General features: G+C 52.4%; 1 protein-coding gene across 1 annotated transcript in view; it reads left to right on the top strand.

Moving 5' to 3' along the window:
* The window catches only part of USP35 (ubiquitin specific peptidase 35), a 67682-nt gene extending 57306 nt beyond the window's left edge, over positions 1-10376 (top strand). The window contains exons 7-10 of the mRNA XM_007455305.1: positions 6090-6183; positions 7127-7233; positions 7780-8950; positions 10209-10376. Coding sequence (XP_007455367.1) covers positions 6090-6183; positions 7127-7233; positions 7780-8950; positions 10209-10376 — 1540 coding nt within the window. The remainder of the gene's footprint in view (positions 1-6089; positions 6184-7126; positions 7234-7779; positions 8951-10208) is intronic.
* The last annotated feature ends 1586 nt before the right edge of the window (positions 10377-11962 follow it).

The raw sequence follows: 11962 nt of genomic DNA, 5'->3' as shown, positions 1-11962 counted from the left end.
GGGCCCAGCCGCTCCGCGGCATGTGGGATCTTCCCGGACCGGGGCACGAACCCATGTCCCCTGCATCAGCAGGTGGACTCTCAACCACTGTGCCACCAGGGAAGCCCTTACAGAAATTTTTTTGTTTTTTGTTTTTTAATCTGTGTACTGTCTGCTGTCCTGATTGGGTGATTTCCATTTTTCTATCTTCCAGGTCACTTATTCATTCTTTTGAATAATTCATTCTGCTGTTCATTGCCTTTAGCTCAGCTTTCATATCTGCAAATATGTTTTCTAATTTCTCTTGGTTCCTCTCTATAGTTACTAGTCCCTTTTTACAGTACTCTGCATTTCTGTCAATAGCCTTTCTTAATTCCTTCAGTATTTTTATTATCTCCTTTTTGAAATCAGTGTCTATTAGACTGAAGAGGTCTGCTTCATTGTTCATTCAGGGGAATGCACTGGGTCATTTAACTGGGAGTGGTTCCTTTGCTTTTTCATGTTACTTATATTTCTCTTACTCTGTAAGTTAAGGAGAAACAATTATCTACTGTGGTCTAGGAGAACTATTTATATGTGGTTTCATCCCTGTGTAGCTTGTGTGGGTTTAATAAATTTGGTGTGAGGGCTGTTTTTAGTATGGATCCCTGTAGCCTCTTTTCTCATCTTGTGCTGGTTGTTATCCCCTTGATAGGGTGTGTGCAGGTGTGGTGGCTGGTGCCCGGTCCTGGGGTTCTCAGAGGTGGTAGTGGCCCAGACTCACCCTCAGGGCATGTGATGGGAGTGGATGCGACTTGCAACCACTCCTGGAGTCTGGGAGGGTGGTGGGGGGAGCCCATGACCACTCCTGGGATGTGGGAGAGAAGCAGTGGGGGCTTGTGACTGCTCCTGGTGTTTAGGTGGGCGGCAGTGGAGGCTTGCGACTGCCCCTGGAGCCCATGCAGGCAGTGTCTTGCCCTCTGCATGCGTGCCCACAGGGAAAAAGGCTGCAATCTGGGTCCCACCCCTCCCCTTGTACACCCCCCAAACAGTGGTGACTGACCTCTATGACGTCCCAGGCTTCCTCCACATACACCCCCAGCCGTGGTTGTACTGGATTCCAGCACCACTCCCACCCCTGTCTGTCTCCACACAGCCATCCCCAGTCCTCTTCCCAGTTCTGATCTCCAAAGCCCAAGTTCCAGCACCCAGCCCTTTTCAGTTCTGGCAGACGTGTGTCAGGCTAGGGAGCACAGGGTGGTGGCACTGACCATCTCTGCAGTTCTCCCTCTGCTCTGGCTGCCTCAAACAGGTTGCTGCGCTCTCCTCAAAGGCTCTGAAGCTCCCCTTCTATCTTGGCTGACCTCCCTGCTGGTGAGGGGGCTTCCCAGGTTGCAGGAACCTTTCCTCTTTCATAGCTCCCTCCCAATGTTGCAGGTCCCGTCCCAATTCCTTTCTTGCTTTCTTTTCTTCTTTTTTTTCTTTTTTCCCACCCAGTTACGTGGAGATTTTCTTGCCCTTTCAACAGTCTGAGGTCTTCTGCCAGCGTTCAGTAGATATTCTGTGAGAATTGTTTCACGTGTAGATATATTTTTGATGTATTTGTGGGAGAGGGTGAACTTCATGTCCTGCTACTCCGATATCTTGATCTCTCCCTGTGATCAGTTTCTAATCTCATAGAATTGTGGTCGGAAAAGCTGCTTGGTATGATTTCAAGTTTCTTAAATGTACCAAGATTTGCTTTGTGGCCCAGCATGTGGTCAGTCCTGGAGAATGTTCCGTGTGCACTTGAGAAGAATGTATATTCTGCTGCTTTTGGATGGAATCCTCTATAAATATCTGTTGAGTTCATCTGGTCTTATGTGTCATTCAAGGCCTGTGTTTCCTTACTGATTTTCTGTCTGGATGATCTGTCCATTGATGAAAGTGGGGCGTTAAGGGCTCCCACTATTATTGTGTTACTGTTGATTTCTCCTTTTATGGCTGTTAGTATTTGCCTTATATATTGAGGTGCTCCTATGTTGGGTGCACATATATTTATAATTGTTATATCTTCTTGGACTGATCCCTTGATCATTATGTAGTGTCCTTTGTCTCTAGTAATAGTCTTTCTTTCAAAGTCTATTTTGTCTGATATGAGTATTGCTACTCCAGGTTTCTTCTGATTTCCATTTGCATGGAGTACCCTTTTTCTATCCCCTCATTTTCAGTCTGTATGTGTCCCTAGACCTGAAGTGTGAGTCTCTTGTAGACAGTATATATATGGGACTTGTTTTTGTATCCATTTGGCCAGTCTGTGTCTTTTGGTTGAAGCATTTAATCCATTTACATTTAAGGTAATTATCAATATGTATGTTCTTATTGCCATTTTGTTAATTTTTTAAAATAAATTTATTTTTATTTATTTTGGGCTGTGTTGGGTGTTTGTTGCTGCACGCGGGCTTTCTCTGGTTGTGGCGAGTGGGGGCTACTCTTCATTGCAGTGTGCGGGCTTCTCGTTGTGGTGGCTTCTCTTGTTGCAGAGCACAGGCTCTAGAGAGCAGCCTCAGTAGTTGTGGTGCATGGGCTTAGTTGCTTTGCGGCATGTGGGATTTTCCTGGACCAGGGCTCAAACCCGTGTCCCCTGCACTGGCAGGCGGATTCTTAACCACTGCGCCACCAGGGAAGCCCTTGTTAATTGTTTTGAATTTGTTTTTTTTTTCTTTTTTTGCGTTATGCGGGCCTCTCACTGTTGTGGCCTCTCCCGTTGTGGAGCACAGGCTCTGGATGCACAGGCTCAGGGGCCATGGCTCACGGGCCCAGCCACTCCGTGGCACGTGGGATCTTCCCGGATCGGGGCCCGAACCTGTGTCCCCTGCATTGGCAGGTGGACTCTCAACCACTGTGCCACCAGGGAAGCCCTTGAATTTGTTTTTGTAGGTCTTTTTCCTTCCCTTCCTCTTTGTTCTCTTTTCCTGTGATTTGATGACTATCTTCAGTGTTGAGTTTGGATTCCTTTTTCTTTTTTTGTGTATGTATCTAGCGTAGAGTAGATGTTTGGTTTTCAGTTACCATGGGGTTCTGATATAGTAGTCTGTACATATATGCAAGCTTGCTTTTTAAGTTTCTGGTTTCTTAATTTCCAGTGCATTTCCAATATCCTGCATTTGTACTCTTCTCTCTTCATAATTGCTAGTTTTGGTATCATACTTGTGTGTGGATGATTTCCTACCTTTATTGTATGTTTGCCTTTACCAGTGAGCTTTCCCATTCATAATTTTCTTATTTCTAGTTGTGGCCTTTTCTTTTCTGCCTAGAGAAGTCCCTTTAGCATTTGTTGTAAAGCTGGTTTGGTGGTGCTGAATTGTTTTAGCTTTTGCTTGTCTGTAAAAGCTTTTGATTTCTCTGTCGAATCTGAATGAGAGCCTTGCTGGGTAGAGTATTCTTGGTTGTAGGTTTTTCCCTTTTATTGCTTTAAAAATATCATACCACTCCTTTCTGGCCTGCAGAGTTTCTGCTGAAAAATCAGCTGATAACCTTATGGGGATTCCCTTGTATATTACTTGTTGGTTTCCGCTTGTTGCTTTTAATATTTTCTCTTTGTCTTTAATTTTTGTCAATTTGATTAATATGTGCCGATGTATTCCTCCTTTCCCATGTTAGGGAAGTCTTCAGCTATTAAATCTTCAAATATTTTCTCATGCCCTTTCTCTCTCTTCTCCTTCTGGGACCCCTGTAATGCAAATGGTGCATTTAATGTTGTTCCAGAGGTTCATCTAGTGTATTTTCACTGCCCTAAAAATCCTCTGCTCTATCTGTTCATCCCCCTCTAACTCCTGGCAACCTTTTTACTGTTTCCATAGTTTTGCCTTTTCCAGAATCATACATTTGGAATCATATATTTGGAATCATATAGTATGTAGCCTTTTCAGATTGGCTTCTTTCAGTTAGCAATATGCATTTAAGGTTGCTCCACTTCTTTTTGTGGCTTGATAGCTCATTTCTTTTTGGCACTGAATAATATTCCATTGCCAGGATGTACCACAGTGCCATTTATCCATTAACCTACTGAAGGGACACGTTAGTTGCTTCCAAGTTTTGGCAATTCTAAATAAAGCTTGCATCAACATCCCTGTGCAGGTTTTTGTGTGGATATAAGGTTTCAGCTCCTTTGGGTAAATACCAAAGAGTGTGATTGCTGCATAGGATGGGAAGAGTATGTTTAGTTGTGTAAGAAACTGCAAAACTGTCTTCCAAAGTGGCTGTACCATTTTGCATTCCCACCAGCAATGAATGAGAGTCCCTGTTGCTCCACATCCTTGCTAGCATTTGGTGTTGTCAGTGTTCTGGATTTTAGCCTTTCTAATAGGTGTGCAGCGGTATCTCATTGTTGTTTTAATTTGTATTTCCCTGATTGACATGATGATTTACCATCTGTGTGTGTGTGTGTGTGTATACATATATATATATATATATATATATATATATATACATACATACAATATATACATACATACATACACACATATATATAATTTTTTGTGTGTGTGAGATATTTGTTAAAATGTTTGGCTCACTTTTTAATCAGGTTGTTTGTTTTCTTATCGTTTAGTTTTAAGGGTTTTTTTTTTTTTTTTTTTAACAACAGTCCTTTATCAGATGTGTGTTTTACAAATATTTTCTCCCGGTCTCTGGTTTGTCTTCGAATTCTCTTGATACTGTACTGAACAGAATTTTTTAATTTCAGTGAAATCCAGCTTATCAATTATTTCTCTCATGGATTGTGTCTTTGGTGATGTGTCTAAAAAGGCCTCACCACACTCAAGGTCACTAGGTTTCTCCTGTTATTTTCTAAGAGTTTTATAGTTTTGAATTTTACACTTAGGTCTATGATCCATTTGGAGTTAATTTTGGTGACAGGTGTAGGGTTTGTGTTCAGATTCATTTTTTTGGTTTTGGATGTATACTTGTTCCAATACCATTTGTTGACCTGATTTTCTCTGCTCCATCATATTGCCTTTGCTCCTTTGTCAACGATCAGTTGACTATATTTATGGGGGTCTGTTTCTGGGCTCTTTATTCTGTTCTATTGATCTTTTCAAGTGTGTGTGTTTCACCAGTACCACGCTTAGACATCTTTTTCAAAAGTCACAGTGGAACTAAGCCTTGGTTTTGGCTGTGGTAGGACCTCCAGGCAGTTTCTTCTCTGAGCTTCAGCTCCAGGAGGAGGTTGGAGCTGAACTCTAGGAAGCCCTAACATGCTGCTCTTGTGCTTCTCAAACTGCCTGGGGAAGGACTAGTTTTGTTTCGTTTTTTGAACTTCCAGTCTGCTGCAGACTCTTCCCTTTGTAGAATACAATAAAATGACTTACTAGGAAATGATCGTGTGCTTGTACGGTCATAGTACTGTCAAATCACTATACAAGGTTCTAAAGTCTCAGTTTCTGAACTTTGTCACAGACTGCTGAGTGGACCGCACTTTGGTTATACTGTCCCGCACCGTGGGTGCAGGTTGGAGAGATGCCTACCTGTCTAGCCAGAGCTTCTTGGGAGAACAGGAGCTCAGCTGGGGCTTGGGAATTGGCTTGTTCCAGGGAATGTGGTTGTCAGGAGGGGCTCTTTCTTATCTCCCATGGGATCAGACCCCTTCATGAGCCCCAGTCTACTCCCGTCCTCTTTTTTCAGCATATTCCTCACAGTGACCCCCCTCCCATTCGAAGGCAGAGGGACAACTTGGGGTGGCAGGGGCCCTGAGAAGGGGCCGTAATAGTTGGCTTGGAGGGCCAAGGTTGGAGCAGGGCGTGCTGCTCTGGATGGGTCTGAACGCCATTTCTCGGGGAAGCAGGGAGAAGGGGTGTGAGTGGCTGGTGGTGCTATTGGCATGGACTCTGGAGCATGTCTGAGAGTTCCAACTTTAAAACCCTGAGACCACGAGACCTTAGGACATTCGAATCTTCAAATTGTGGAGTCGTGGGCTGTTAGAACTGGAAGGGACTGCAGGGGTCACCTGCGAGCCGAGCTGTTCACCTGCTCCTCTTCCCTGGCGCCTGGCCCAGATTTGAGCTTGGAGTCCTTGGGTTGCCACAGGATGGGGGAGCAGAGGTTCTTTGGGTGCCCTTGGCTTACTCCAGGTGCCCCGCTCTGTTTGGAAGTTTCAGACACTGTGTGCTCCGTCTGACTGAGAACAACTCCCAGCCCTTGATGACCAAGCTGCAGTGGCTCTTCGCCTTCCTGGAGCACAGCCAGGTGAGCGCAGGGGGAGTCGGGGGTGCTGGAGAGGAGGCCCGGTCTGAGCCCTCCCCTTCCCCACGACCTGCCTGCATCTGGCTGTGGGCTCCCACTTTCTGGTGTGAGTTGTTGGGCCCCAGTCCAGGCTGGCATGGGTTCACAGCTAAAGCCCCAAGGGGCCGATTCAGCGCCCTTACCGGGCAGGCGAGGGAGTGCCTCCTGAGCCCCTCTGTGCTGTGCTGCCCACATCTCTCCCATCAGTGGTTCAGTCCATTCTATTAGGTGTTGCTTTGTTGGTCTGCTGTCATTTTTGAGCACTCATATTGCCTGCCAGGCACCCTGAGGGCTGTATTTGTTTTAATCCCTCTCTCTGCCCTCCTGGAACCTAAAGCCCTTGGCCAGGCAGGCATTATGCTAGGCCCTGTGCAGGGGCACAGAGATGAGTCAGCCACAGTCCTGCCTCCACGGAGCGCGTAGTCTGGAGGGGAAGAGGAACCTGCAGATAGCAACTGTAGTGCTCGAGCAGAGGGAACGCGAGTGTAGTGTGCGTATTAGGGAGGAAGAGCTGGTCATGATGGGCATGGGGGCTGTTGGGAAGACACTGTGGGACAGGTGACACTAACTGCACCTGGGACTTGGACTCCATAGCTAAGCTCCTGACAGGGGCGAAGGGTGTTTCAGGCAGAGGGAATGGCAACGAATGAGGGCCTGGAGTGAAATGTGAGGTGTGTCAGGGAGGAGCAGACTCCCGGAGGATTGTTCACCTCCATGACCTGATGTCCTGCTTATAGGCTGCATGGCCTTGGTGGGATGAAGTCAGGGAAGGGGGAGGACTTTAGTGGGGAGGCTGGAAGTTTGGGGCAGAGAGTCCCCAGGGCCGTCCTCAGGCCTAGCATGCTGTGGCGCTGGTTGGTGAGTGGCCCTGGCTCCTGGCCCTGTCTTTCTCCCTCCTTGGTCCTAGCGGCCTGCCATTTCTCCAGAGAGCTTTCTGTCTGCATCCTGGACACCCTGGTTCAGCCCTGGCACGCAGCAGGACTGCTCGGAGTACCTGAAGTACCTGCTGGATCGGTAAGGGAGGCCAGGCCTGGCTCTGCCTGGGGGCTCCAGGTCTGGAGAGGGTGCTCGAGGGAAAGCGCCCCCCCACCCCCACCCCGGGCTGTGTCGTCTCTTCCTGGAAACGGGGGCACAGCCCTGCGCTTGTGAAAGGCTTGGAGCAGATGTGTGTCGTGAGTGTGGGGACAGGGGCCGAGTGGGAGGGAAGTTTTGGAGATGCTGACATGAACCGTGACTGGGAGGGTAAGTGTGTGTATGTACACTATGCTGTGCTTGCCTGAGTGTGCATGTGTGTTTTCTCATCAGCTCTCTGGGGGCACATGCACGTCTTTTTGTGGCAGGTTTGTGAGCCTTATGCAGGTAAGTATGTAGCATGTGTGCCTGGCTTACGAGTGCATGTGCACGGATGCCATTTTGTACATGCATATGTATGTTCCCCGTGCCTTCTCCTGCATGCGTGTAAACATGTGTCCAGCTGAGTAAGGTAGATGCACAGGTCCGGCCAGTGCACTGGGGATGGGTCTGTGTGTATGGACGAAGGCCCTTTGCTCCCTGCACCAGGCTGCATGAAGAGGAGAAAACTGGGACGAGGATCTGCCAAAAGCTCAAGCAGTCCAGCTTGCCCTCCCCGCCCGAGGAGCCCCTTAGCCCGAGCCCAACCTCTGTGGAGAAGATGTTCGGGGGCAAGATCGTGACTCGGATATGCTGTCTCCGCTGCCTTAACATCTCCACCAGGGAGGAGGCCTTCACGGACCTCTCTCTCGCCTTTCCCCCGCCTGAGCGCTGCCGCCGCCGCCGCCGCCTGGGCTCAGTGATGCTCCCTGCAGAGGACGTCGGCGCCCAGGACCTCCCTTCGCCATCGCGAGCCCAGGCGCCAAGCAGGGCGGCTCCTCGGAGGCAGAGGAAGCACTGCATCACAGGGGACGTTCCCCCCACCGTCCTGAACATTGAAGGCCTGGGCCCCCAGGGCCCCGGGGGGCAGAGCAGTCAGGAGGAGGTGGCAAAGGAGGAGGAAGAGGAGGAGGAGGAGGTGGAAGAGGAGGAGGCCGAGGAGGAGGAGGCCGGCCTGGGCCCAGGGCCGCTCCGCAATGCTTCCGCCCCCTCTGCGGAGGGCTCCCGCTCGGTCCTGGACCTGGTCAACTACTTCCTGTCTCCCGAGAGGCTGACGGCAGAGAACCGCTACCGCTGCGAGTCGTGCGCCTCCCTGCAGGACGCCGAGAAGGTGGTGGAGCTGAGCCAGGGGCCGCGCTACCTCGTCCTGACGCTGCTGCGCTTCTCCTTCGACCTGCGCACCATGCGGCGCCGCAAGATCCTGGACGACGTCTCCATTCCCCTGCTGCTGCGGCTGCCGCTGGCCGGGGGCCGGGGCCAGGCCTACGACCTCTGCAGCGTCGTGGTGCACTCCGGGGTGTCCTCGGAGAGCGGCCACTACTACTGCTACGCCCGCGAGGGAGCGGCCCGCCCGGCCCCGAACGCGGGAGCGGCTGACGGGCCCGAGCCCGACCACCAGTGGTACCTGTTCAACGACACCCGCGTGTCCTTCTCCTCCTTTGAGTCTGTCAGCAGCGTCACCTCCTTCTTCCCCAAGGACACCGCCTACGTGCTCGTCTATCGGCAGCGGCCCCGGGCGGCGCCTGACGCTGAGCCCGGCTCTCCGCGAGCCCGGGCAGAGCCCACCCTCCACAGAGACTTGATGGAAGCCATTTCCAAAGACAACATCCTTTTCCTGCAGGTGAGCAGACCCCGGGGGCGGAGGGGCTTCCCAGCACCCACCGGCTCGGATGGTGACAGCTCCTCTCTTGGAGTCTGTTCCTTTTCCCCTTGATCCGTTCAGCTATCACTCAGTGCTGGGGAAGATTGGTGGGCCAGACAGACGTAGCGTAGCCCCATACTTCAGAGGAACAGACATGAGGAACGATCAGTTTTTTATTAAGGTGTCATAAGTGTGCTGGAGGAGGGTCTCTCTCTGTGAGTAGTGGATACGAGCGGATGGGGGGGCCGCCCGACTCACTGAGCCTCTTCTCTCTGAGCCTTCGACTCCACTCTGTAGAGTCGAGGGTGGTATCAACATACTTTGCAGCTGAAACAAACAGCCAGCGTGCGGACCGGCCTGAGGAGTGCTGCCGCAGGCAGCCGGTGCGGGCACGTCAGGGCCCCTGGCCAGCAGCACCTGCGTGCTGTGGGGACCCTGGCTCTGCTTTTGCGTTTCTGCCGAGCTGTCCAGGTGGAGGCAGGGCTGGGCCCGTGGTAATAAGGCGAATCCACGGCTGGCCTCAGTTCAGCGGGAGGACGAGTTTCCTCGCTGGCAGAGGGTTCCTCGTGCCCTGAGAGGCAGAGGCTGGACAGCCACTCCAGGAAGCCTGCAGAAGGGTCCCGGGGGGCTGTGAGGTGACCTTTGAAGTCTGCACCTTCTGCTTTCTGGTGCCATGTCAGGCCCTTGTCAGCTGTTCACAGTCCAGTTAGTAGAAATGAGTTCCTTTCCTTCAGGGGGCTGGGAGTGAGTTAGTTTGTTTTTTTTTTTTTTTGGCGGTACGCGGGCCTCTCACTGCTGTGGCCTCTGCCGTTGCGGACCACAGGCTCCGGACGCGCAGGCTCAGCGGCCGTGGCTCACGGGCCCAGCCGCTCCGCGGCATGTGGGATCCTCCCGGACCGGGGCACGAACCCGTGTCCCCTGCATCGGCAGGCATGCCGACCCTCAACCACTGCGCCACCAGGGAAGCCCCGCTGGGAGTCTCTCTCTATTCGGGGGAGGAGGAAGAATGCTTTGGAAGCCTAGATACAGGATGGCTATGGGTCTGTCCCACCCATCCTCCCACTAAGCTGGAGTGCCTCTAGGGCAGAAGCTGTGGCTCCTCTGTGCCTGGCCCTGGGGACTGGGGTGATGCTTGGAAGGGCTGGGTGGCATTGGGGGCATGCAGGGAGAACCGAGGCTGCAGAGCCTGCCTGACTGACCGTTAAGCTTCCGGCCCCATCCCCATCTGTATTTCCAGGAGCAGGAGAAGGAGGCGCGGAGCAGGGCGGCCTACATCTCTGCACTCCCCACATCTCCACACTGGGGGAGGGGCTTTGACGAAGACAAAGATGAGGATGAAGGCCCTCCGGGGGGCTGCAGCCCTGCAGGTGGCAGTGGTGGTGACTTCCACAGACTGGTCTTCTAATGGGAACCCTCATCCCCTGGCCTGCTAAGCACTTGTGAGGGTGCCACAGGCAACCTCAGTAGTGGTAGTGGTGGTGGTGGTGGGGGAGGGGGGCCCAGGTCCCGGGCAGAGGTGCTCGGCCAGGTGGGGTCTGAGGGAGGCTGCGCAGGTCCAGTCCTGAAGCCAGGCCCTTCCGAGGGCCAGAGAGACGGAGCGGGGGCTCGTGGGCCCCTGCCCTCAGCCCGAAGGGCACACGGAGACTCACTCACTCAGATACAGAGGTGAGACCCGAGCCCCTTAAACCGGGCCTCAGGCCCCCAACACTGGGATCAGCCCCGTTAAGACTTCCTCAGCTGCTTGAAGCAGCTGAGATGGACACTCTCTGGGCCTTGTCCCCTACCCCCTGCAGGCTGTCCCACAGGGCTGAACGTCACAGCGCTGGTGTTCTTGCCATTAAGTAGCAGTTCCTTCCCGGCTCCTTTCAGACAATCTTGTTGCTCTGTGGTATACAAAGCAGAGGCAGAGCCAAGCCCTAGCACAAAGAAGGCGGCTGTGTGTCACCCCTCTGGCCGCCTTCTGGTTTCTCTGAGGGGCCTGAGGCAACGTCTGTGGGTGCCTACACTGTTTGTTTGTACTTTTTTTGAGAGGAGTGTAGGTGGGAAGCAGGCTGGCACAGGACCAGAGACTGTCCTCCCGACACCAAGCAACAACGCACAGAGGGGAGGACAGCCTCTTAAGCCTTTCTCCTGCCTCAGTGCCTGAGATGCCACCATTTGCCTCCCCCTTCTGGTTAAGAGCGAGCGAGCGCATCCTTAGTTTCCTGCAAGTATGTTTGTTTGTTTGTGTTGTTTCTCACGTCTGTCCTGAGGGAAGCTGGCTGGCTCAGCGCCTCAGCAGTTGGCCGTCATCATGGGGCCGGTCTGGTGAGGAGCAGATACTGACCTCATTGTGCCCTGACCCTGCTGTACCCCTTCTAAATGGAGAGAAGGGAACCAGGGTCTCAAACAGGAATAAAAATAGGTTCTCTCTCTGAAGCCTTTAAAGCCGTCGTTCTTCCCGCCTCAGTCACTGGCTGTGAGGTCACTGGCTGTGAGGTCACTGGCTGTGAGGTCGGCTCTACCCTTGGTTTCTTGCTGTGTCTGGACAGGAAGGAGGGGACACCAGCCCCTGCCCTGCTGACTTGTGTGCTGCCCCAGGGGAGGCAAGCGTGCCCTACACTGAAGTGCTGTGTAAAGCAATCAGCAGTGAGGACTGGTGGCGGGGATGTGCCCAGATGATTGATTGATAGGGGTGGAGGGGTGGGTGCACAGGCTGGGGGCCACCCTAACAGGATACTGTTAAGGGACTCATCTGTCAGGGCGGGCTGGAGCTCCTCCAGACCCCAGGAACGCTGGGCTGCTCAGAGATCGCTGCTGCTACCACATTCCTCCCTTCTTACCTCTGAGAATCTGGGGTGGGGTGGGCTGGGCTCGGGCCAGGAGGAAAGTAGGCGGCAGCCCTCAGGTTCCAGCCATCTTGGAGCTTGGGACTGCAGTGGCCTGGCCGGGGGGGCTTCAGGGGCTGCAGGTGGAGGAGTTTGGGCCCAAAAGCCATAGACCCTTGAGACC

Source organism: Lipotes vexillifer, unplaced genomic scaffold (genome assembly GCF_000442215.2).
Source record: "Lipotes vexillifer unplaced genomic scaffold, Lipotes_vexillifer_v1.1 scaffold276, whole genome shotgun sequence".
In the NCBI taxonomy this organism is placed as follows: Eukaryota; Metazoa; Chordata; class Mammalia; order Artiodactyla; family Lipotidae; genus Lipotes; species Lipotes vexillifer.
Note: the sequence above shows the minus strand (reverse complement) of the source record. Positions and strands in the feature narration are given on the sequence as shown.